This window comes from Vulpes vulpes, chromosome 2 (genome assembly GCF_048418805.1).
Source record: "Vulpes vulpes isolate BD-2025 chromosome 2, VulVul3, whole genome shotgun sequence".
Lineage (NCBI taxonomy): Eukaryota > Metazoa > Chordata > Mammalia > Carnivora > Canidae > Vulpes > Vulpes vulpes.
The window spans coordinates 161,161,188-161,183,406 of NC_132781.1; the positions used below are offsets into that span (position 1 = coordinate 161,161,188).

General features: G+C 56.8%; 1 protein-coding gene across 3 annotated transcripts; it reads left to right on the top strand.

The window, feature by feature from the left end:
* The first annotated feature begins 6,586 nt into the window (after positions 1-6,586).
* CPLANE2 (ciliogenesis and planar polarity effector complex subunit 2) lies at positions 6,587-17,749 on the top strand. Of its 3 annotated transcripts, none has more exons than XM_072751102.1 (6): positions 6,587-6,779; positions 7,159-7,307; positions 8,587-8,739; positions 9,246-9,370; positions 9,628-9,764; positions 10,171-14,242. In XM_072751102.1, exons 2-6 carry the CDS (start codon positions 7,196-7,198, stop codon positions 10,418-10,420), a joined length of 777 nt encoding a protein of 258 aa, XP_072607203.1. In that variant the 5' UTR covers positions 6,587-6,779; positions 7,159-7,195; the 3' UTR covers positions 10,421-14,242. The 3 variants fall into 3 exon arrangements, with proteins under 3 accessions (XP_072607203.1, XP_072607204.1, XP_072607202.1); XM_072751101.1 differs by lacking the exon at positions 6,587-6,779 and adding an exon at positions 6,802-7,015; XM_072751103.1 differs by lacking the exons at positions 6,587-6,779; positions 9,246-9,370; positions 9,628-9,764; positions 10,171-14,242 and adding exons at positions 6,791-7,015; positions 16,675-16,752; positions 17,335-17,749.
* The last annotated feature ends 4,470 nt before the right edge of the window (positions 17,750-22,219 follow it).

Here is a 22,219-nt window from a genome sequence, read left to right on the forward strand (position 1 = left end):
TACCACTGCCGACAGCAGTCCAGAGCTCTTGCAGATGGTCTGCGAGGTCATGATTCCACCATTGCTGGAAGCGTTCAAGCAGAGACTGGTAACTTACAGGGGAGGGGTAACAGCTGATGTATGCATCAGGTCAAGGATTGGGACTAAGGGTTCCCTCCATGTTCTTTCAACTCAGAAAGGGCTTCCTAGAGAGGCTGCAGGACAGGGACATGGGCTGGCTTTCAACCAGAAAAGACCTTGGTTCAAAAGCCAGTTCTGTCACTTTGGGCTAAGACAAGTCATCCCACAACTCAAGAGCTGAAAAGGCCACGTAGGAGCCCTCAGATCCCGTCTGAACCTCCGTTTTATCACTAACATGGCGTGATGCTCCTAGCCTCACAAGTTAGCAATTCGTCTAGATCCAGCAGTAACTGTTCATCTGTGGAGTAGGTGTGCTTCCCCCAAAAGACCACGCGGAGGCACCCTGTGAAAGGTTTGCATCCCAGGCACTCCCAGCCTGGCCTCAGCGGGGAAACTGGATGGGCCGGAGGAGTAAAATGCCCCTTCCTCCCCTGCCTCTGTTGTAAGGCCTGGGTAGGACCCCATCCCCAGCCTCTGCCACATTTCTGAGCACCACCCCCTGGCTGCCCCCCTGCCCTCTCTGCCCCAGCCCCCAGCTGTGGGAAAGCCAGTGTTTTCCCCACCAGGCTGGGCTCTGAGCCCAGGCCCTGTCACCACACACAAAGCTGAGCTGATGTTCTAAGTAAATGCTTAAGAGGTCTGGCAGAGTGTGCGTTACCCACCAGGGAACCTGTCTGCCCACCCACTGCAGGGAAGAGGCGGGGGGCGGGGGCCAGGCCTTACCAGGCAGAAACCTGGGAGGAGGAAGGCAGTTCCTGCTCCCTTGTCAGCAAGGCCCAGAGAGCCCCGACAGGTACTGCCCCTCACACTGGGACAGCCTCGTCACAAGCCAGGGAGGTATCCCATTAGGCTGCACAAAGGTGACACATCCTGAGCTTCAAAAGCCACAGACAGTCCAAGGTATCAGACTCCAAAGCTACGGAGGAGGTAGAGAAGTGTCTGTAACCAACATAGCCAGTCAAGAGCAGGAGAATTGTTTGGAAGCCAGAGAGAGCTAAGACATGGGTTTCTCCTTGCCCCAGCGTCACCCCGCTAAACTGAGGCAAGGGACAGATGAGAATAATGTCTTTCTGGGGGATTCCAGGCCTCACCCTGGGAAGACTGACTCCCCGTGGTCCAGGAAAGGTGCAGAGGGGCCCTGGGAGGTCTGGCTTATCCAGAAGAGCTGGTATTTAGGGGCTGAGGGCAGGACAGAGCCACCCATATGGATTTGATGACCAGAGTCACCCCTTCAGATGTAGCAGGTAAAGAAGCTTATGACCAGAATCCATAGTGGGAGGAGAAGCCAGGACAGATGGCGCCATGGCAAAATTAAGGAAGAGAACGTGAGGCCCCTCCCAAGGCCCAGAACAGAGGATGCCCAAGGAGTGGGTGCCCCCACCCCCAGACACATTTCCCTGCCATTGGGGTAGCCCCTCCTACACACCTACACTCCAGGGCTAGAGGAGCAGGAGACCAAAAGAAACAACCTTGAGGAGATTTTTAAATTGTAGAGAATGAGAAGTCCGCTGACTTTAAGTTTACTGGGAAATTAGTGAATTAAAATGGCAGGAGCCAGGGGGATCCCTGGGTGGCTCAGTGGTTTAGCGCCTGCCTTTGGCCCAGGGCGTGATCCCGGGATCAAGTCCCACGTCGGGCTCCCGGCATGGAGCCTGCTTCTCCCTCCTCCTGTGTCTCTGCCTCTCTCTCTCTCTCTCTCTCTCTCAAATCAATCAATCTTTTAAAAAATGGCAGGAGCCAGATTAAATCAAGTCAGGAAACGGCTCTATTTTGATAAAGGTAAAAGCTTGTACTTACTCCAGTTAGGAGAGAAATCAGATAAAGTGCTAGGGAATCCCAGCACCTAGGGGTGCTGTGGCTGCTGCCAAGGGAAGAGAAGAGTATTCCAGTAGAGGTAATTCGAGTGGAACCAGGTGGAACCAGCCCTTCCAGATACGACCGTGAGAAGATCAGTGTGACCCAAATGCACAGGGCGGAACTAGAGGATGAATTGGCGAGGAGGATGAAAGGCAGGCAGGATTGGGGTCCAGACCCAGGTGAGGGCGACCCCAAGAGGACACTTAATGTATAGGGAGAAAACCCAGTCCCCAGTGGCTGACTGGATCAAGGGAGGAGGAGGCCAGCTCCCACTCCTGCAGTAAGCGAGCATGTACTGCTGCTGTGTGCCAGACTCACTCTGTGGAGTTTATATTTCAGGGGGGCAGTGAGGGAGAAGGGACAAATGTGTAAAGAGCTGAGCAACAACAACAACAACAAAAAACAAAACTTAGCAACATCATTCCAAATAAAGACCATGAGAAAACTAACAATGGGGCGTGACAAAGTGTGATGGGCTCGGGCTCATCAGAGAAGGCCTTTCTGAGGAGGTGACATTCAGCTGAGACCTGAATGTAAGGGCAGCCACGCAGAGAGAACAGCAGAAACAAAGGCCCTGAGGCAGGCATGAACTTGACAAATTCAAGGAGCAGAGGCAAGGCCTGTGTGTCTAGAGTATGTGAGTGAAAGCAGAGGGTGCAGGTGGGCCTTGTAGGCCACGGGGAGGGAGGGTGGGCCTGACTAGGTGCAGGGGAGGCTGTTAGAGAGTTGTGAGCAGGGAAGTGATGCGTGAGGCTGTCCAGGTCAAGGACACCAGCCTTGCTGCCAAGCGCAGCACATCCCAGGCTCAAAAAAACTCCCTGGGGATGATTTGGCAGCTCCAGCCCTGAATCTTGTATTTAAACAGGATCTGGACGTTTTATTCCGTCCTTCCTCTTTACCCTACCGCCCTGCTTCTAAGTGCAGTTGCCCGGTGATACGATCTCAGTCTGCTCCACAGTGGTCTTTCCAGCGTCTGGCCTGGCACAGGGAGTGCTCGTACATACTCGACAAGTACTTGTCTTCACCCACTCAGGCCCAGGTGGTTTGCCCAGCTTCCTAACCGCTCCTTCCAGGCGCAGCCTCTTCAGGCCATTCCCTACGCTGCAGCCACAGCCAGTCAGCCAACACATTTCTCTTGAGCTTTTATTATGTGTCAGACATACACTAGCTAGTGGGGATTATTATGAGCCGAACTGTGTCCCTCCATCACCCCTACCACCACCAAAAAAGCAATTCTTAAGTCCTAATGCCCAGCACCTCAGAATGATGTCATATTTGGAGATAGGGCCTTTACAGAGGTAATTAAGTTAAAGCGAGGCCATCAGGGTGGGCCCTGATCCAGTGTGACTGTCCGTCCTTGGAAGAGCAGCAAATTTGGATTCAGACTCCCACGGAGGGAAGGCAATGTGAAGACGAGAGGAGAGGTCACAAGCCACAGAGAGAGGCCTGGAGCTGATCTTTCCTCCCGCCCCTACCAACCTCTCGATCTATCATTTTGAGCCTCCAGAACTAAGAAAACACATTTGTGTTATGTAAGCCACCCAGTCTGGTACTGGGTTACTGCAGGTCGAGCAGACTGATTACGGGGGTAAAGAGAACAAAAAGGGCCTTATCCTCACGGAGCTTGTGTTCTAGGTGAGAGAGACCAATAAATTTAAAATTTCAGAATCAAGAGGTGCCTGGCTGACTCAGTTGGTAGAGCATGCAACTCTTGCTCTCAGGATAGTAAGTTCAAGCCCCATGTTGGATGGGGAGTTTACTTAAAAATCTTTAAAAAGTATAATTTCAGAATCCAGAGCAGGACGACATGAAGGAGTGAGCCTAGGGGGTAAGGGCACGTCATCCAGTGGGGGAGGAGGAAGGCCTCTGCAGGTGAAGCAGCTCCTCCCATAGGAAGTTAGTGGGGGAGATGCAGAGAGCACCAGGTAGTGGGCACCACAGTGCAGTGGCCCTGTGTGGGAACAGAAGGCCAGCTTCGCTGGAGTGTAGTAGGCAAGGGGAAGAGTGGCCGTGAAAGCGAGAGGTGGTCATGGGCCAGTCACGGAAGGCCTTGAAGCTATGAGGTTTGGATTTTACTCTGAGCACAGTGGAAACTACTGGAAAACTATAAGCATGGCTGTAACATTGCCGGATTGATGTTGCCTAAAGGCTACTCTGGTGCCTCTGGCATTCCAGAAGGCAAGCTGGGAAACCCTACAGGACACAGCTGCAGTGTCCAGGCAAAAGAAGAGAAACGTAAATCTGACCACCCCTTCTCCACGTACCTCCTTGGGCGGCCCACCCACCTCTGCGCCCGAGGTCCTCAGGCCTGTTGTGCCTGCGCACCTGGGCCGCGGACTTCTCCAGGCAGGTTGACTGTCCCTCCTTGCCTTGATAAATCCTCTCCACACCTTATGAAGCCTTGTCCAGAAGGTGCTCAACAATTTGGAGATGGAGAAAGACCAAACCATGAAGAAATTAGTGGATTAATCAGGAAGTTTTACACCAGAAGGGCTCTTAGACAGATGGTCCACCTGCTTCACCTCAGGCCTTAAGAGGAGAAGCATCTTGCTTAGGGGAACATTCAATTTAATGGTCAGAGGAGGAACAGAAAAGTGGAACTCACTAGACCAAAATGGCCCATGAGCATCCTCCAAAATGAAATTCTGATCACCTCATTCCCGGGCTCTCACCACTGAGTGGCCTCCTGCCCGGCAGCCGTGTTTCCACCTGCGGACCTGTCATGGACCGAACTGTGTGTCTCCCCTCTACACCCCACCCCCACCAAAATCCATATGTTAAAGCTCTAGCCCCCAGTGTGAAGAGAAGGCGGCTGCCTGCAAGCCAGGACGAAAGGCCTCACCAGGAGCCAGAACCCTGCTGGCACTTGATTTCGGGCTTCAGCTGCCTGAACTGTGAGCAACGAGATTTCTGTTGCTCAAGCCACCCAGTCTGTGGGATTCTGCTTTGGCAGCCCCAGCAGCCCCACACAGAACCCAGCTTCTGAACCGCCCAGTGCTCTTGCCCCATGTGCAAACTTATAGACCCATCTGGCCCCTGCAGCAGAATCCCTGGTGGATGGACCCCAAGAATCCAGGTTTGAACAGGCTCCTGATGCTCACTGAAGTGTCCTCTCCATGGGCTCCCAAGGGCAGTGAAGGCTGATTCCCCTAAAGACCTCTGGCCACTAGCTCCTCTGATCAGCAGCCTCCTTCTCTGTCCAAGAAGATTTCACATCTGGCCTCCAGGTGAACTGGCGAGCTCATTCTGCGGAGTTGCTTCATTTCCTCACGCTCTCCCTGAGCCCTCTGGGAGCCAAGACAGGGCAGGGCTAAACGGTGAAGTCTGGAAACTCAGATAAGTCAGATCGGAGCCCTGCCACGGAGGCACTCCTGGTCCACGGAGAGAGCGCTCCACACTGTGGCCTCTCCTGCCCCTGCAGATGCGGTAAGAAGGGCAGGAAAGGGCGCTGAGCACCTGGGAGCGTGGGCGAGGGTTTCAAGCTGCAGGATCCCGTAGGGCTGGTATTCAGTTGTGATTCTGCCTGACTGCGGTGGAAGCAGGTTGAGAGCAAGCGCCCAGTCTCACGCCTGCCGCTTCCCCTCTACTCTCTTGGGACTTAACAGGCCTCAGTGATCTGTGGGTTCAGGCCTCCGGCTGCTTTCAGCACTACTAAGAGGAGCCCTCCTAGTCGCTGGGGGCAAAGTTTAAAAAAAGCAACAACAGGAGACCCAGTCTGGCAGGACAGGTGTTCAGACCCCAGGAACCCCAGGTTTCAAGTGTAGTTTTCTTCTCACTGACCAGCTGTGTGATGTGACCTCAGGTAATTATGTTGTCTCCGAATTTCCTCATCTGTTAAAGAGAAGAGGGGCAATAAAACAAGCCTTCCTAATGAGGTCCCCTCTGGAAAGCCCCCGCTGTCTGGCACTCAGTTATCCTTCAATAAAGGTTAATTTATAGATCACTCCTTTAAAAAAAATAGTGATTTGTCCTGCGGGAAGCCTCCTCCAAGAAGATACTGGTGACAAGTGTAATAGCCTCTCAGGAAGGACCCAGCTGCATCCTGTCCCACTCACAGGTGCCCACCTTCTGCTAACAGGCGGGTGCTGGTGGCTGGAACAGGGGACAAGGGGCTCACGACCTCGGTGCTGAAATGTCAGCTCCAGGGGGCCAGTCCTTGGGGCCGTCTTTGGAGCGCCGGCGCCTGGAACAGGGGAACACCTAGCAGGTGCTCAGTGATCACTTGCTGAACGAAGGAGATAAATAAATGATAAAAAACAATGAATGACTGCCCGATACCATCCTGTGGGCCTCTGACTCCTTTTGAAGAGCTTGAGCAAGTCCTTGACCCCTCTGAGCTGCTGTGTCCCCAGTCGTGAAGGCAGCGGGGTCTGTCCTGGGCCCTGGGCCCTGGTCCTGCAGCAGGAGCAGGCGGAGCAGGGTGAGCGGAGGGCACAGGCGCAGCCGCAGCGCTGCTGTACGCGAGCAAGCCCCAGGAGGCGCCGGCATAGGCGGCGGCCGGCGCTGAGACGCAGGAAGGCTCCCGGGGGAGGGGCCGGAACGGGGTTTGGAGGGAAGGCAGGGGCAGGCGGGTGCAGGGCGGCGCGGCGCGGCGGGGGCGGTGGCGGCGGAAGGGAGAGGAGCCCGCCCCGCCTCCGCCGTCTCCCTGACAACGGACTCCGCGCATGCGCCCCAAGGCCGGCGGCCGGGCAGGCGGCGCGCTCCGAAGCCGGACGCCAGCCGGGCGGAAGTGGCCCTGGCGGGCCGCGCTCTTAAAGAGACCCGCTCCGCCCGGGCCGGTTCGCCCACGGCACCTGCTGAGGGTGAGGGCTGGGTGGCCCCGGGGTCGGGATCGAGGCCGAGGGCAAACAGGGCTGCGGACACCCCCGCCCCCACGGCCCAAGATGACCTGGGAGGGGAGGGCGGCGAGTGTCCCCGGGGAGCAGCATGTGGGGGAGAAGAGACTATGGGGTTGCACCTCCTGGGTAGTAAGAGGGAGACGGGGATCGTGTAGCTCCCCAGGACCGTGGACGGAGCTCGGGCCCAGGGCGCTGATGGGGTAAGGGTGGGGGCCCCATAACCGACCCCCCCCCCCCCGGGCCCGCCGGGAGGGAGCCGGGGCTCCAAGGGAGAGGCGGAGAGCAGGTTGAGAGGGATCAAGGTCCAGCTCCGGGCAGTTACCCTCCCCCATCCCCCACTCAGCCTCCTGCCGCCTCCTCACCCAGTGGGGCGCCCAGCCATGGCCAGACCACCCGCCCCGGGCTCGGTGATTGTGCCAGACTGGCACGAGAGCGCCGAGGGCAAGGAGTACCTGGCCTGCATCCTGCGCAAGAACCGCAGACGGGTGTTCGGTAAGTGCCTGTGGCCTGTCACCCCCCACCCCCGGGTGACAACAGTGTCACCTGGTGTTTCCTGGGGGGGGGGGCAGAGAAGTAGGGCAGTGAGGGCCTGCTTTTCACTTGGGGACCCCTGGAAGCCCTATCCCTGGGCGCGCCCCCCTGTCCCCCCCCCGCCCCCCCCCCCCCCCCCCCCCCCCCCCCGCAGGCCTTAGAGCTAATTCCATCTTCAGAGCCAGGAACATGGAAACAGCCCAAACCCTGCCAAGAACCACTGTCACCAGAGAGGCTGTTGATTGAGTTCTCACCCGGTGCCAGGCCCTCTGCTGGGCACATTACACAACAGACCCCCCCATTTACCCTCAGCACTACCCCTTACAGACTTCTCCAAGACCCAGCCTGCTAAATAGAGGTAAGCCTCACCTATATCCTGCTGTCTCTAAGACAAGACATTCGTATTTCCCAGGATGAAGCCAACCCAGGGTTGGGCTGACAGGTCAGCAGAGGGGCCTGGCATCTGCTGTGAGAGCTCAGCTCCAGCCAGAAGAAACAAAGCACCAGAAAGGTTTAAGACAGAGAATGAGAGGGCAACCCACAACTTAGGACTTTCAGGTCCTAGGCCCTGTGGATGTATCCTAATTTAGACTCTTTTTTTTTTTTTTCAAATTAAAAGCATTCATAAAGATCTGATCTATTGATTCTAATAAGTCTATTTATAGTAATTGAGAATATGTGTGCCGATATTTCTCCATTGAGGAAACACTGATGAAAAACCTTGCCTCTACGTGTGGGAAATCTAGAACGTGTGATAATAGTATCAATTAAAACAGCCTCATTGGGATCCCTGGGTGGCGCAGCGGTTTGGCGCCTGCCTTTGGCCCAGGGCGCGATCCTGGAGACCTGGGATCGAGTCCCACATCGGGCTCCCAGTGCATGGAGCCTGCTTCTCCCTCTGCCTGTGTCTCTGCCTCTCTCTCTCTCTCTCTCTGTGTGACTATCATAAATAAATAAAAATTTTTTAAAAAAAAATAAATTAATAAAACAGCCTCATGCATGCATCAAACTTTAAAAGTAATTTGGTGTTATCTGGAGTGGGCCTTGGTGCAGCTCACAGAGCACAAGTGCTCTTAGCCGAGCTCATCCAGGGATCCTGCTTGTGTCCCAGGCCTCTAATGAGTATAGAAAACCATGGGTGGCTGGCACTGAAAGTCTCTTAAGAGTTGATGGGTCTGATGGGGCAAGTGCAGGTTGACCTCTTGACACCCCCACCCCACCCCGTTTCCTTCTCGCCCAGGGCTGCTGGAACGGCCAGTGCTGCCCCCACCCGTGGCCATTGACACAGCCAGCTACAAGATCTTCATGTCTGGGAAGAGTGGCGTGGGCAAGACGGCACTGGTGGCCAAGCTGGCTGGCCTAGAGGTACCCGTGGTACACCATGAGACCACTGGTGAGTCCAACCATGGAGGGCTTCCCTGGGGTGGAGGAAAGACTGGCCCTTGTCCCACCATTTAGTCTGCAACCTTGAAAAGTCACTTCACTTCTCTGAGCCTACACTGTTCAACAGAGATAATGGTACCAACGCCAAGTACTAGTGGTAGTACTGAGCTGACACAAGACAGGTGCTCGAGGAGCTCTACTCTTCCTTTCTTCTTTCCTTCCACTGGATGCTCATTGGCCATCAGGTTGCAACATCTTCCAGTATCCAGTACCTTTGGGTCCCCCTCTGCGTACAAGTGAAACTGCTTTGTCGTGGCTAGGGCTACGGCTGCATCTCCCCAGCCGACTGGAGGCTCATCTAGGGCAAGTCGGTTTCTCCATCAGATTGAGGTTAGCGACTGTATCTTCCTCGTCAGGCTGGTGACCCATGAGGGACATGTCTTCTTCCTATTTCTTCCTGGCCACCTACCCCTCTCCACTCTGCCTCCCCCATGCTGAATGGCTGACCCTCCCCAGGCATCCAGACCACCGTGGTATTTTGGCCAGCCAAGCTGCAGGTCAGCGACCGTGTTGTCATGTTCCGCTTTGAGTTCTGGGACTGTGGGGAGTCTGCACTCAAAAAGTTCGATCACATGCTGCCGGTGAGCAGGCAGGTGGGCCTGGGAGGGTCTGGGAGGAGCTAGTTGCCTGTTGCCTGCTCTGCAGGAGCCAGATTTGGGCATGGGCCAAGGGTGCTGCCCCATGTGGGTGAGCTCTGAGCTGGCAGGGGGGACTGGGTCCTCACCCGGGCTCTGCCCTGGGATAGTCACTCCCTGCTCTGGGCCTGTGGAGGGAGGAGTGAGCTGAGACTTCTCAGGGCCTCAGGTTACAAGCCTCACATCAGCCTCTCCATCCCCAGGCTTGCAAGGAGAAAACAGATGCTTTCCTCTTCCTCTTCTCCTTCACCGACCGCGCCTCCTTTGAAGACCTCCCTGGACAGCTGGCCCGAGTAGCAGGAGAGGCCCCTGGTGTTGTCAGGATGGTCATCGGCTCCAAGTATCCTTTGGGTGGCCCCTAGAACAGTCAGAGGCCACACCTGGCAAGGCATGGAGCAAGGGTATCAGGGACACTGCCTCTGCCCAGTTGTGGGGCCTAGTCCCATGGACTTTATCTTTTTTTTTTTTTTAAGATTTTATTTATTCATGAGAGACAATGAGGGAGGCAGAGACACAGGCAGAGGGAGAAGCAGGCTCCTCAGACAGAGCCCGATGCGGGACTCGATCCCGGAACCCCAGGATCACACCCCAAGCCAAAGACAGATGCTCAACTGCTGAGCCACCAGGCGTCCCCCATGGACTTTATCTTAAAGGCAGCAGGGGCCTCCCCTGCACCAGCCCAGGGAGGAGGGCTAAGGCGGCCGGTAAGCAGAGGCACCCAGCCAGGCTCCTTGACCCTCCTCCAGATTTGACCAGTACATGCACACAGATGTGCCGGAGCGTGACCTCACAGCCTTCCGGCAGGCCTGGAAACTGCCCCTCCTGCGGGTGAAGAGTGTGCCAGGGCGGCGGCTGGCGGATGGGCGCACGCTAGATGGGCGGGCTGGCCTGGCCGACATTGCCCACGTGCTCAATGGCCTGGCGGAACAGCTGTGGCACCAGGACCAGGTGGCGGCTGGCCTGCTCCCCAACGCCTCTGAGAACACCCCCAGCTGATCCCTACTCCCAACTCTCAGGCGACCTAAGGAAGAGGGCGGCAACCAGGTCCTAAGGCCGAGGCAGGAATATCGATGGCGTCCTGAGGGCCGGCCAGAGGGGCCTGTCAGGAGAATGGTGCCCTGAGAAGCCTCCTGCCCCAGCAGCACCTTCCTTGCAGAATTCATGGCAGTGAGATGGGGGCACAAGGCTCTGTGGGCCAGTCGGCTGAGGGCACGTGGGTGCCCCCCGGCCTTCTCCCTCTGCCCTGGGTGTGTGGGGGGGGTCTAGGCTCCAGAAGCTGAGGAACTATAGGGGCAGGGCCCACTGGCCTCAAGCTTCTCCCCCAGCTGCCTGTTACCCACTCCCTTGCTGCTGTACCCAGAGATGGTGACTGGGAAGAGGGTTGTCCCAGCCGGGCCTTCGATCAAGAGCCTGTATTAGTTGAGTGACACCATCTGCTGTACCAGATAAACCCCAAAATATCGGTGGCTTAACTCTACTGAAAATTTTTTCTTGCTGTGTCTCACTTCAGGTGGAAGTGAAGGTGGGTCTGGAGGTTCTGCTGAGTGAACTCATGCAGAGACGCTGACCCCAGGGCAAACAGGCTCCCGGGTTTGCAGATTCTGAATGAGTGCAAGTGGAAGGTCACCTAGGAGGTTTCCGTGGACCTGGCCTCTGGCCATGTGCCTTCTGCCCACCTTCCTTGGCCAACACACAGTCACATGGTTACATGGAGCTGCAGGGCATGCCGGGAAATGTAGTCCACCACCGTGTTAAGTAGGTGAGCCCTCTCTGCAGTACCTTTCTCCATCACGGAGGTGCCAGGCTAGGACAGCGACCCTGCCAGCCTGGGGAATCCAAAAACTCCCTTTGCAGGACCAGGGGCTGAACCAGGTGGGGTCAGGGAGTGAGTTGCCCAGTTGGGCAGCTCTGCGCTGTGGAAAGCCACAAGGGCAGGTGTAGGAAAGTGAGTGAATTTGCCCACTCTTCTTCACCCCTGCCCCATCTGCTGGAGACACTGGTGAATGCAGGCCGATGTATGGCGGGGTGCTGATGATGAGGGCCTTTATACGTTTGGACACCCCCTGATGGTGGGCTGAGGCCTGGCCTGAGTCTGAGCCAACTGGAAGGGCCAGCCATGTGGCCCCAAAAGCCAGCTGACCCTTGGAGCCCTCTCTTGCGAAGGCAGCACTGGGCTCTGTACACCCCATACTCAACATGCATGATCACATACTGGCACTTGTTCTAAAACGCTGCCCTTCACACGTACGCACACCTGCTGGCACACACAGGAAGTTCCTGTATACCCACTCTGGCTCACACTCCTGGGCACACTGTTTGCCTGCATGGCATTTACCACGTCTGCCACCCTGGGCTCCACCTGAAGTTTTGTCACCCCTTCCAGGGCCCAAAGGACTGATTTGAGCACCTTCTTACCCCCCCAGCTCTGGTTCAGAGCTGAGACCTGAGCTCATCCCATACCCCAGACTAGGAATGTTCGTGGGCAGGACCCATGCCTCTCAGAGGCACAGCTGGTAGACTGGCTACGGCTCCTGGGCCATAGACCCTCCCACTGGAGGCATCAGCTCTGTTTCTGGGCAGGAGGTTCAGTCCGTTCTTCTCTGTTCTTAGCTCCAGTAGACCTTACCCTAGCAGGTGACAGCAAAGTTTGGGAGTGAGACCCAGTGAAGGTAGCCTCTGTGCTTGAATGTGACCCCGTAGCTATAGATTATTTGTGTTGTCAGCACCGGCTACCCCACGTCCAGCTGGTTATCTCTGGGCTTGAAGCTCCCCCAGAAAGGAAGCTTCTGTGTCCTTCTGCATCCTTCTTGGGCACCAGCTCTGCACCAGCAGGCCAGTTTTCTCCTGGTTAGCCCAGCTTCAGTCAGGGACTCACCCTGCCACCCTCCTTCACCCCAAACCAGGAGGTGAACAAACCCTGTGTTTGCCTGTGTAAGGACAAGGTGGGAAGGGTGGTGGGACTTGGAGCCCAGCCACCTGCCATCGCAGCAGCATGTTCTCAGCCCCTGCAAGACCTGCCCCTTTGCCACTTCAGTACTTAGTAGGCTGCTTGTCCAGGGGCCTCCAAGGCAGTGTAGAACTGGGAAGCCGAGGGAGGAAGGAAGCATTATAACACCTGGTGGCCATGCCGTGCCTGCAGGGTGCTCTCTGGGCAGGGTCACAGGGAGAGTGAGAGGAGTGTGTAGACACACATGTGTGGATTCAGGCCAGCTTCGTGGGCTTGCCACGTGGGCAGTCCCCAGGGTCCCACACTCAGAGGGGCCTTCCCACCTGGTTTAATGCTCTGCAGTTGCCATCTTGGAACTGTGGACACCACAAATTATGCAGCAAGTCCTGGTGTGTTGTCCAGGGACAGGGTCTGGGTTCCAGATAAAGCTCCCCTCTCAGGACTTGGAGTCAGAGGCTGCTTCAGTGAAGTGTCACAAGGGAGGCCCGTAGGAGAAGGGACCATCTTCTCCTGAGGTGAGGGTGGGGGTGAGTTGTGCTATGGCCCAGCCCTGCTCCTGATCTTCCCTGAGTCAGGACTTAGCAGCCCCGCTTCCTTCCCCAAACAGGCTCTCAAGGAGTCCCACCCCCTTCCCTACAGGGGAGTGCCTTGGACCGACTTGTGTCCACCCCCCCCCCAAATTTATCCTTTGAAATCTGAATCCCTAATGCCCTGGTATTAGGGGCCTTTGGGAGGTGATTAGCTCTTGAGGACGGAGCTTCAAGCATGGGATTAGTTCTTTTATGAAAGAGACCCCCCAGAGCTCTGTAGCCGGTCTACCCAATGAAGACACAGAAAGTGCAGGCTGTAAGCCAGGTCCTCAAGGACCCTGCTGGCACCTTGATCGTAGACTTCCTGCCTTCAGAGCCGCAAGAAACAAATCTCTGTTGTTTATAAGCCACCCAGTCTGTGGTATTTGTTATAGCAGCCCAAACAGACTAAGATAGAGAAGCTGAGGTCCAGAGGGGGACAGGTGTTTGCCCAAGGTTGCAGAGCCTTGAAACAGCCCCGAGGCTCTCGGCCCTTGGCACTCCCCTCCCTTGAACCATCCCTCCCTCTCATCCCCTAATGCTGTCTGGGGTGGGGGTGGGGTGGGGGTCCAGCCTCTCACAGGCCCTTTCCAGGTTCTCCCTGCTTTTCCAGCTGAGAAGCCTGGGGCTGCCCATAGGAGGGGAATGCAGAGCTGGCACCTCCTTCCTCCCTCTCCTTCCCTTTTCCTCCTCCCACTGCCCTTCCCAGGCCACGCAGAGCTGGTCAGTGAAAGGTTCTTCCCTGCCGCCAGCCAAATCTGGCAGGCCTCCTGGGCAACTGGGAGGAGCCCAGGCAAGAAACCTGGCCCCAGGATAAGGAAGGGGAGCTGGGTGGGCTTCCAGGGCTCTGGCTGAGGCCAGGGTGGGGGTAGAGTTTCCTGTCTTGCTGAGGATCTCCTAGCCCCCGAGCAGCCTGGTGCCAACTGTGATCCCTGTGTACCAGGCACAGACTTGGAGATGGGGGTGGCGGGGAGTGCCCAGATGGAGGCAGGAGGCTCAGGAGCCAGGACCAGTTGGAGCTGTTTGGAGTCCAATCCCCAGAGGGCCAAGCTGGGGGTGGAGAGTGAAGGGTTGCAGGGGGGGCGGTGGAGGTTCTTCCCTCCCTGTGACCTCCGACCTAGAGCCTGGGACAGTGGGGGTGGGGGAGGCTGGTGTTCAACTCTATTCTAGAAAGTGGGGGTGGATCCCAGGAGCAAGGATGATTGAGGGGGGGGGCAGGAGGAAGGTGAAGGAGAGCTAGAACCTCGGACCATTCACTTTAATTCCTGTGTGTTCGTCTGTAAAATGAAGACAAGAGCAACACCCCCTTTCTTCTTTTGAGTTGTAAGTAAATGTGTGTAGAATGTTCAGCGCCGCAGGAGGCAGCAAGTGAAGGGCACAGTAAACGCTGGCTATTGCCTTCGTCCTTGCCTTCCCGGTAGAGGTGGCCCTTGTTGGGCTGAGAGCGGCTGGAGAGGAGGGAGACCGGTCGGGTCGCAGATGGGAGGACAGCGAGGTGGCAGTTGCCCTGCATATTCCCCCGGGGGTGGGCGGCTGATGGGCAGAGGGAGGGGCAGCCCAGCTGGGCGGGGAATGGAGGAGCTCCTGGCACCTGCAAGAGCACCCGGAGCCCCACCCCCTCACTCCGGTCCTGGGGCACCCTGGACGGCGATGGCACCCAGAACGGGCACCGGGACCACGACCGTGTCGGTGCTCCCGCATCAGCATTTATGCCTCAGACTCCCGGGGCAACCTTTTCTGCGCAGGAAGACCCACCTGGGTGAGACCTGGGCCAGACAGGACTCTTGCCCCACATCACGAGGCTGGAGTAGCCGCCCCACGGTCCCTCCCTTAAATCCCCTCTCCCCTAAATCCCAGGCATCTGGTCTATTTCTTGCAACGGGCAGTTCCACCTGGAACTTCACCCAGTCCCTCTTGTGGCAGCGCAACTATTTCCTTGAATTTCAGCTTCAGGGGGACCGATAAGCCCAGTCCCCTGCTCCCCGCCCAGGAGGGAGGTGATGATGCAGACGGTCCTAACTGGCCCCGGCCCCGCGGTGGGACAGTCTTGAGCTCCTGCAGGAGGAGCTGCTGTGACCCCCGCGGAGGCCGTGGAGTCCAGCGGGAAGAACCAGCACCCTGGGCTGCGCGGCGCCAGCTCCATCCCCCAACGAGCTCTGCGACCTGCGGGAGCGACTTCGCACCTCATCTGTAAAATGGGCTCTACCGTAGGGTCACCCCCGGAGAAGGGCTGGGATGCTTAAGTGGACAAAGTGTGTCCAGCGCTCGGCCCAGGGCCTGGCACCATGGAGGTGGCCCGTACAGTGGACACAGCAGCCACAGCTTGAGGTCGCAGCCCACTCGGAGTCTCTCCACGTTCATATGTGGGGTGCTAGTTCCCTTCCTCGTTTGAACTTCAAAAGAGAAAACGCACGTCAAAGTGCTTTTGGGCTTTTTTTTTTTTTAAAGATTTTGTTTATTTATTCATGAGAGACACACACACACAGAGAGAAATATAGGCAGAGCCACACACAGGCAGAGGGAGAAGCAGGCTCCATGCAGAGAGCCTGACGTGGGACTCCATCCTAGGACTCCAGGATCACGCCCTAGGCCAAAGGCAGGTGCTAAACCACTGAGCCACCCAGGCATCCCCTGAGCCACCCAGGGAGCCCCCAAAGCACTTTTGAAGGCGGAAAGGACCCTCGTGCAGCGGGACCTGTCACCCCCAGCCGGGGTCGCAAGGCAAGGGACTCGGGCCCACTGGGAGACCCTGGCCCCGGGAGCACGGGCCTGCCCCTCCCCACGCCATGGGCTTCGCCAAGCTGAGCGCACCTGGTTCCACGTGGAGGGCCCGGGAGGGGTCGCCGGGGGTGCGGAGTGTTGCCAGGTGTGGGTGACCCTGCTCTGGGCCCCCAGGCCTGACCCCACCTGGCCTCGGACCGCTCGTTGGAGCAGCTGCGGTGCCTGGGCGGGTTTGACTGCAGCAACCCATGGCCAAGGGGCCCGGGCTTTCCCCGGCGCACAGCCCGCAGCTCCTCGATTCCCGCTCCCAGCTCCTCGCTCCGGGCTCCCCGCACCCCGCTCTCCGCTCCCAGCTCCCGGCACCAGCTCCTAGCTCCCCGCTCCTAGCTCCCTGTGAGCCGCGGGAGGCGGCGGGGCCTTCAGCGCAGGGGCCGGGCGCTGTGTTCCCAGGCTCCGCGGGGAGGCACCACTTTAGGTCTGGGGGCAGTCCGTGTCCTAGCGGCCCGCGGTGCCCCATTCCCACCTCCTCTGTCCCCCTCGGACGCTCACCCGCTGGAACACCCCAGCGCAGGCTGAGCTTTGTGGGGAGATGGGCTCTCTGGCCATAGCAACCGGAAGGTCGCCGCCCTCGGTCCCCAGCCTGAGACGAGACTCTGCAGTCCCGCTGTGTTAGGTCTGGCACTGGGCAGAGGGCTCCTGCCCAGGCTCTGCTCACCGATTCCTGGGCAGGGATTACTAGGACTCCTACTTCAACACGCTGAGGCAGGGGTGGCGAGACAATTGCCTGGGAGGGTGGAGCTGGGACCTAAGTGGGGAGCTGATGCCAGGATTCTCTCTGGCAGGTGGTAGTCTGCGGGAAGATGGCCATTGCCGTTGCTGGCCGGGGAGTCTACACTGCAGCCTTCCCACTGCATGAAGAGGAGAGGACGCAGGCTCAGCTCTCTCCTGCTCCTGGGGCATCAGGAAGGAATTCTGGGACTTCCCTGCAGCCCTCCCTCCTTTCATCTGCCTAGGGCCCCTTGGAACCGCCCAGACCCCGACCCTCACTGATTGCGGTATTCATACTGGACCTGCTGGAGATGCTAGCACAGGTACCAAGCCCTGTACCTTGTATGAGAGTACCTTGGGGAGAAGGTGGCCATCTACTCTGGCTAGATGAGTCTGGCATTGGGGGTGGGGACTGGGAGCTGGGGTCAAGTGCAGAGATGGTGGCTTATGGACTTTAACCTCTTTAGGCTTTTGCACAGCCTGGCTGCTGCCTGGCTGCTGCACTTCTGGGCACCTTGGTCTTTATCTCTGGCCTTATCTGCCTGGGCACCAACACACCATAAGTAGCTGGAGCTGGGGGCAGGGAGATGGGCTGGGTGGGCAGGATTAGCTGGCTGGTTGAGAATAGACCTTTCCAGGATGAGCTCCTTTTGCTTATAGGGAAAAGATCTAGGCCATGAGGGTGTATTCCTCATATGCCCTCTCAGCAACACTGTGCCATGTGGAATATTTCCAAGATCTGCCCCATGGCAAGGTGAGCCAGGGACAAGAGCAAGGGAATGGGTAGGTGTTTGGGACACCTGGACCTGGCTGCAGGGAAAGCAGGGATGGCCACACAGTATGTCCTCTCTCCCTCCCTTGCAGTTGGGCTACGTTTCTGACTATCTGGTGACTGTGTTCTTCAGCATCTTCATGTCCTTCTAAGCCACGGCCTTCCTGGAGCCATGGAAGTGCAAGCGCATCACCTTGGCCCACCACTAGGACCTCAGTGGCTTCCAGGAAGAGGCCGTGATGCCCAGCTCAGCCGGCCAGGCCCAGAACTCCATTTCCTAGAGTTCTCAGAGACCACAAGGCATGTTGGGAAGAGCCCCGACTTTGGAGTCCATCGCTCCTGATCCAAATCTGGCTCCTTCCCATACCTCCTGGGTTAGTTTCCCACCCTCCGCTGCTATCAGGATGAATTAAGGTTTGGTGAGATTAAACACCGGGCACATTTAGGGCCTCAAAGAGAAACTTTGTAACAGGGAAGAAAGAGAGAAGCATTTCATTCACCCATCCGTCAGCCACCCACCAGCCCTTCCAAACACCTAATCACTTACCTTGAATCTGTTTGCTTCTTTCCATCTCGACTGCTGCTCCCATCCCCACCCCTAGTCTGAGCCACATTGTTTCACCTGGACCACTGTGGTAGTCTTCCAACGTCTCTCTGCTCCTGCATTTGCCCTACTTAATTCATTTTCAGCTTTCAGGATGATCTTTCAAAAACCCAAATCACATCATGCATTGGCCTCCTCAAGCCCTTCTGTTGGGTTGTGCAATCCCATATGGGATGCACCAGGTTAAATAGATGTGGGAGGAAGAAAAGCAGAAAGGGAACAGTGAGGTAAGAAGATGAATGTGAGTGGTGCCCTCTAGAATAGTGCAGCTCATGTGCCCTAAAGAATGGCCCCGCCTTTGCACCGACTGTTCCTCCTCCCCACCACCACCACCACCACCACCACCACCGTGGGGTGCTGCCCCTCCACTCTCTCCTTACTTAGCATCATTCCTTCATAAAACTTGTTTGCAATTATATATTTGTGCTTATTTGTTTGACGTCTGTTTCCCCAACTAAACTGTAATTCCTTTTTAAAAAAAAATATTTTATTTATTCATGAGACACACACACACACACAGAGAGAGAGAGAGAGAGAGAGAGAGAGAGAGGCAGAGAGACAGGCAGAGGAAGAAGCAGGCTCCATGCAGGGAGCCTGACATGGGACTCGATCTCGGGTCTCCAGGATCAGGCCCTGAGCCGAAGGCAGGTGCCAAACCGCTGAGCCACCCAGGGATCCCTAGACTGTAATTCCATCAGGGTTTGGGTCTCCTCCAGGTGTTCACCATATCATATCCAGTATCCACTGTAGAATAGTATGCAATCAGTTACTACTAGGGCTTTTTTTTTTTTTTTAAGATTTATTTTAGAGAGAGAGAGTGGGTGGGGGGAAAGGGGGAATCTCAAGCAGACCCTGTAGTGAGTGCAGAACCCGATGTGGGGCTTGGTCCCACGACCCTGAAATCATGACGTGAGCCAAAACCAAGAATCAGACACTCAATTGTCTGAGCCACCCAGATGCCCTAGTCAACAGTTATTGAATAAACTAATACAGTATCCATTACCCATTATCTCTTCATCCATCCGTCCTGTCGTCCCATCATGCTTTCATCTGCTCATCCACTTAGCCATCCATCCATCTACCTACCCATCTGCCCTTCTACTCACCCACTTGTGCGCCCACTTATAGAGATTTGCCAGTTGTTTGCCTGTCTGGTTTATCCATCCATCTGTCCATCTACTACCCACCCGTCTATCAGTCTATCCCTCTCCCACAGTGTGTCCATTTGTTGTTTCCATTTCTGTTTACCTTCCCATCTGTGCACCCAGCCATCCACAGGCTCTTAGCCAGGCCCTTGGGGGGAAAAGCCCTGCAGAAACAAAAATGATTGGGACCTCATTCTGGTACTTCTAGAGCTCCCTGCGCAGGCAGAAAAAGATGGGGGGCTCCTCTCACCCCAGAGTCGTGACACTCAGCTTCTTGGGCCCCAGGGGGCACATCTGTTGCCTCTTCAAACAGGAGCGTGCATGTCCAGGGTTGCCACTCTGGGCCCACAGATGGCCTAGAACCCAGTGACAGGCTTGAAGGAGTCCTACTTCCCCAATTGTACCTGCCTTCCTCACCTATTCACCAGCTCTGCAGTCATCCTCGTCATGGTGAGGGGGCTTTGGACCCTTGCTCTGGCACCCCTGTTTGCTATGCTCAACAACGACTGGGCGGAGATCCGACAGGACACCCACAGATTCGTGGGAGAATATTGGAGGCCAGTGGTGGAGCCGGCACAGGGCATTGCAATCTGGCTGCTTTTGCTTGAGGCCATGGCCCACCTTCTGGTCATTGTGAATGTGAGCATGGGGCAAAGGAGGGGCATACGGGCTCAGAGGGGGGAAATAGAGATCAGAGACCAGGAAATGTGGCTTAGGAATAGGGAAATGGGAGCTGAATTCCAGGGTCAGAGATAGGGAAATAGAAACAGAGTGCTAGGATTCTGGGTGCAGGCTCATCCTGGGTTTGGACCCAGGTGGAGGTAGTTGGGAGACAGGACCTCGGAGTCCCTCTGGCCCTGCAGGCTTTCCTCCTCACTTTCACCTTGGACTTAATGCGCCTGATGGACCAGTACGAACACTGGTACAGCTTTGTCTGCCTCACACCTGCGCCCACACCTCCAGGCTACCTTGCGCAGGACCGGCAAGTGGGAGCGTTGAGGCCGAGGGTCTGGGCCTGTCTAATGGGCAGAGAGCAGAGCCTGCGGGCCAGCGGGTCCTGGCGGGGGGGCGGGGTGCTGGGTGCTGGATCTGGAGGCGGAGGGTGGGGCGGTGCCAGCGGGGAGGCGGGGAGGTTGAGTCTGCGCAGCGTCTCAGCTGGGGGGGCGGGCGGGGGGTGGGCGTACAGCTGCAGGGGCGGGGCGGGGAGCCTCCGCTCAGGTACGCGGCCTTTGGCGACCCACAGGGGAACCTCACCCTCTTCCACTGGAAGCTGGTGGCCGTGCATCTGGGCTTCATCAGCACCTTCGAGGTGGGCTCAGCTCCTCGTGTGTGCGACAGGCCTGGGTTCAAGTTCAAGCGCTGCCGCCGACCCGCTGTAAACGGGGCGGGGGGGGGGGTATGCTCTAGAGTAGGATCTACTTCCTAGGAGCGTTATGGAGATTGGATGTCAACCACTCGCACAAGTGTCCAGAACATTGCAGGTGCTCAATAAATCAATAGCACCACTATTACTATTATCTTTAAGCAACAGACCTAGAGGAAAGAGGGAAGGCAGGCTCCCCCCGGCTTTGCTCAGGATCCTTCCTCCAGCCCTGCCTCTACCAGGGGCCCTAGTGTTGCTACGGGTTTCGAATGATACCTCTGTGTCTTTGGGCAAATGACAACAGCTTTTTACGCCTCAGTCTCTTCGCCTGCAAAACAGGGGTAGTAACTGTACTCACCTCCTAGCGTTGTTGCGAGGATTAAGTGAATTAATAGCCCGGAAAGCTCAGAGTGGTGCCTTGCATTTCGTAAGCGCTCCGTAAATGGAGGTAGCCGAGGGACTCCTGCTCTCTTTGGCTCCCCCTTGCCCCCAGCAGGTGCTGTTCTCCGTGCGCCTCCGCGCCTGGCTGGTGCCTCAGTTCCAAAATAAGGCGGGAGCCTGCGGACTCCCGGGAGGCGCTGCTGCAGGTCCGCTCGGCTAACGGACCCTGGCCACGCCCCTGGCCACGCCCCTGGCCACGCCCCTGGCCACGCCCCCAGGACTTGGCTCCGCCCCTCGCGCCCCGCCGTCTGCGCTGGCCTCTCCCAGGAGAATCGGCCGGCTTGCCTGGCCCCGCCCCGCCAAGCCCCGCCCCCGCCAAAGCCCCGCCCCTTCTCTCACCTTCCCCCGCGCTGGAGCCCCCTCTGCTCTTGGGGACCAGCCTTTTCAGCCTGCCCAAGCCCTGCTTTCCGTCCTCTGCAGCAGGGGGGCCGTCCCCAGAGCCCAGGACCAGGGGCGAGCGAGGCGGGACCGCCCTTCAAGAACTCTAGGTTCCCCAGATGCTTCCTCCATTTAGGGTCCTCTGCTTCTGGTCCGGGGTTTGGGCAGTACCTTGGCCAGCGGCCCCAAGGTCGGCCTCAGAACTGGGAAGAGGATTAGAGCTCTCCGAACTCCACCGGCCTTGCATTGCGTCCCGCTCCCTGTCCCCGTCTCCTGCTCTATGTGCAGTGCTGGCAATAAACCTCCCTCTCCTGCCCAGCGTGCCACCTCTCCACGGACACCCGGTTTCCACACACGCTGCGCAGCGTCTCTTTATTATGTAGGGATGATCTGGAGGCCAAGGGAGTGGAGGGACCCCGATCACTCAGTACTGAAAGGTTCCCAGTTGATGGGGGAGACTTCACTGGGATCTGGGCCCTGGACACCTGCCCCATATGCTCATAGAGGCCTGCAGTGTATGAATAATAGTAAAAGGGTTAGTCAGGAGAGCTGAGACACCTCCCAAAGGATGTTTACACACTTTTCACCAGATCCTCCCAAAAGCCTGGTGACGAAGTCCTGGACAGTGGTTAGGGACACAGGTTGGTGGTTGAGTCAGAGACCTGGGTTTGAATATTAGTTCCGTCCCCTGTTAGCTGTATGACCTTTAATCCCTTGGACCTGTTTCATATCTGTAAAACAGACTTCACAGAGCTCACGAGAGATTGAATGAGATAATTCCCGATTTAACATGTCCAAGCCTCATGTCCTCATCTGATAAGTGGGGGCAGTAACAGAGTCCTGGAGGAGACTGAAGACTGAATGAGTACGTATCTCCTGCTTTTCAAAAGTTTGTGTTACACCCCGTGGCTTTCACTGAAGACCTATATTAGTACCTGTTTTCGCTACTAACCGGGAGAAATCTAAAAAGAATTTTTGCTTTTATGGAAAAAGATGAAAATAGCGTTTAATGTTTGTTTTGCAGTGATCCTGTATAAAGGCAGCACACACCCTGAGTAGAGAGCTTGCCCCACCAAGCTTTTCCCTG

Bases quoted from the DNA above. Each gene is read 5' to 3' on its own strand.
- CPLANE2 (XM_072751101.1), top strand. From the start codon at position 6,861: ATGACCTGGGAGGGGAGGGCGGCGAGTGTCCCCGGGGAGCAGCATGTG. The intron at 7,016-7,158 runs GTAAGGGTGGGG...TCCCCCACTCAG, and splicing joins GGGCCCAGGGCGCTGATGGG to CCTCCTGCCGCCTCCTCACC. The intron at 8,740-9,245 runs GTGAGTCCAACC...GACCCTCCCCAG, and splicing joins GGTACACCATGAGACCACTG to GCATCCAGACCACCGTGGTA.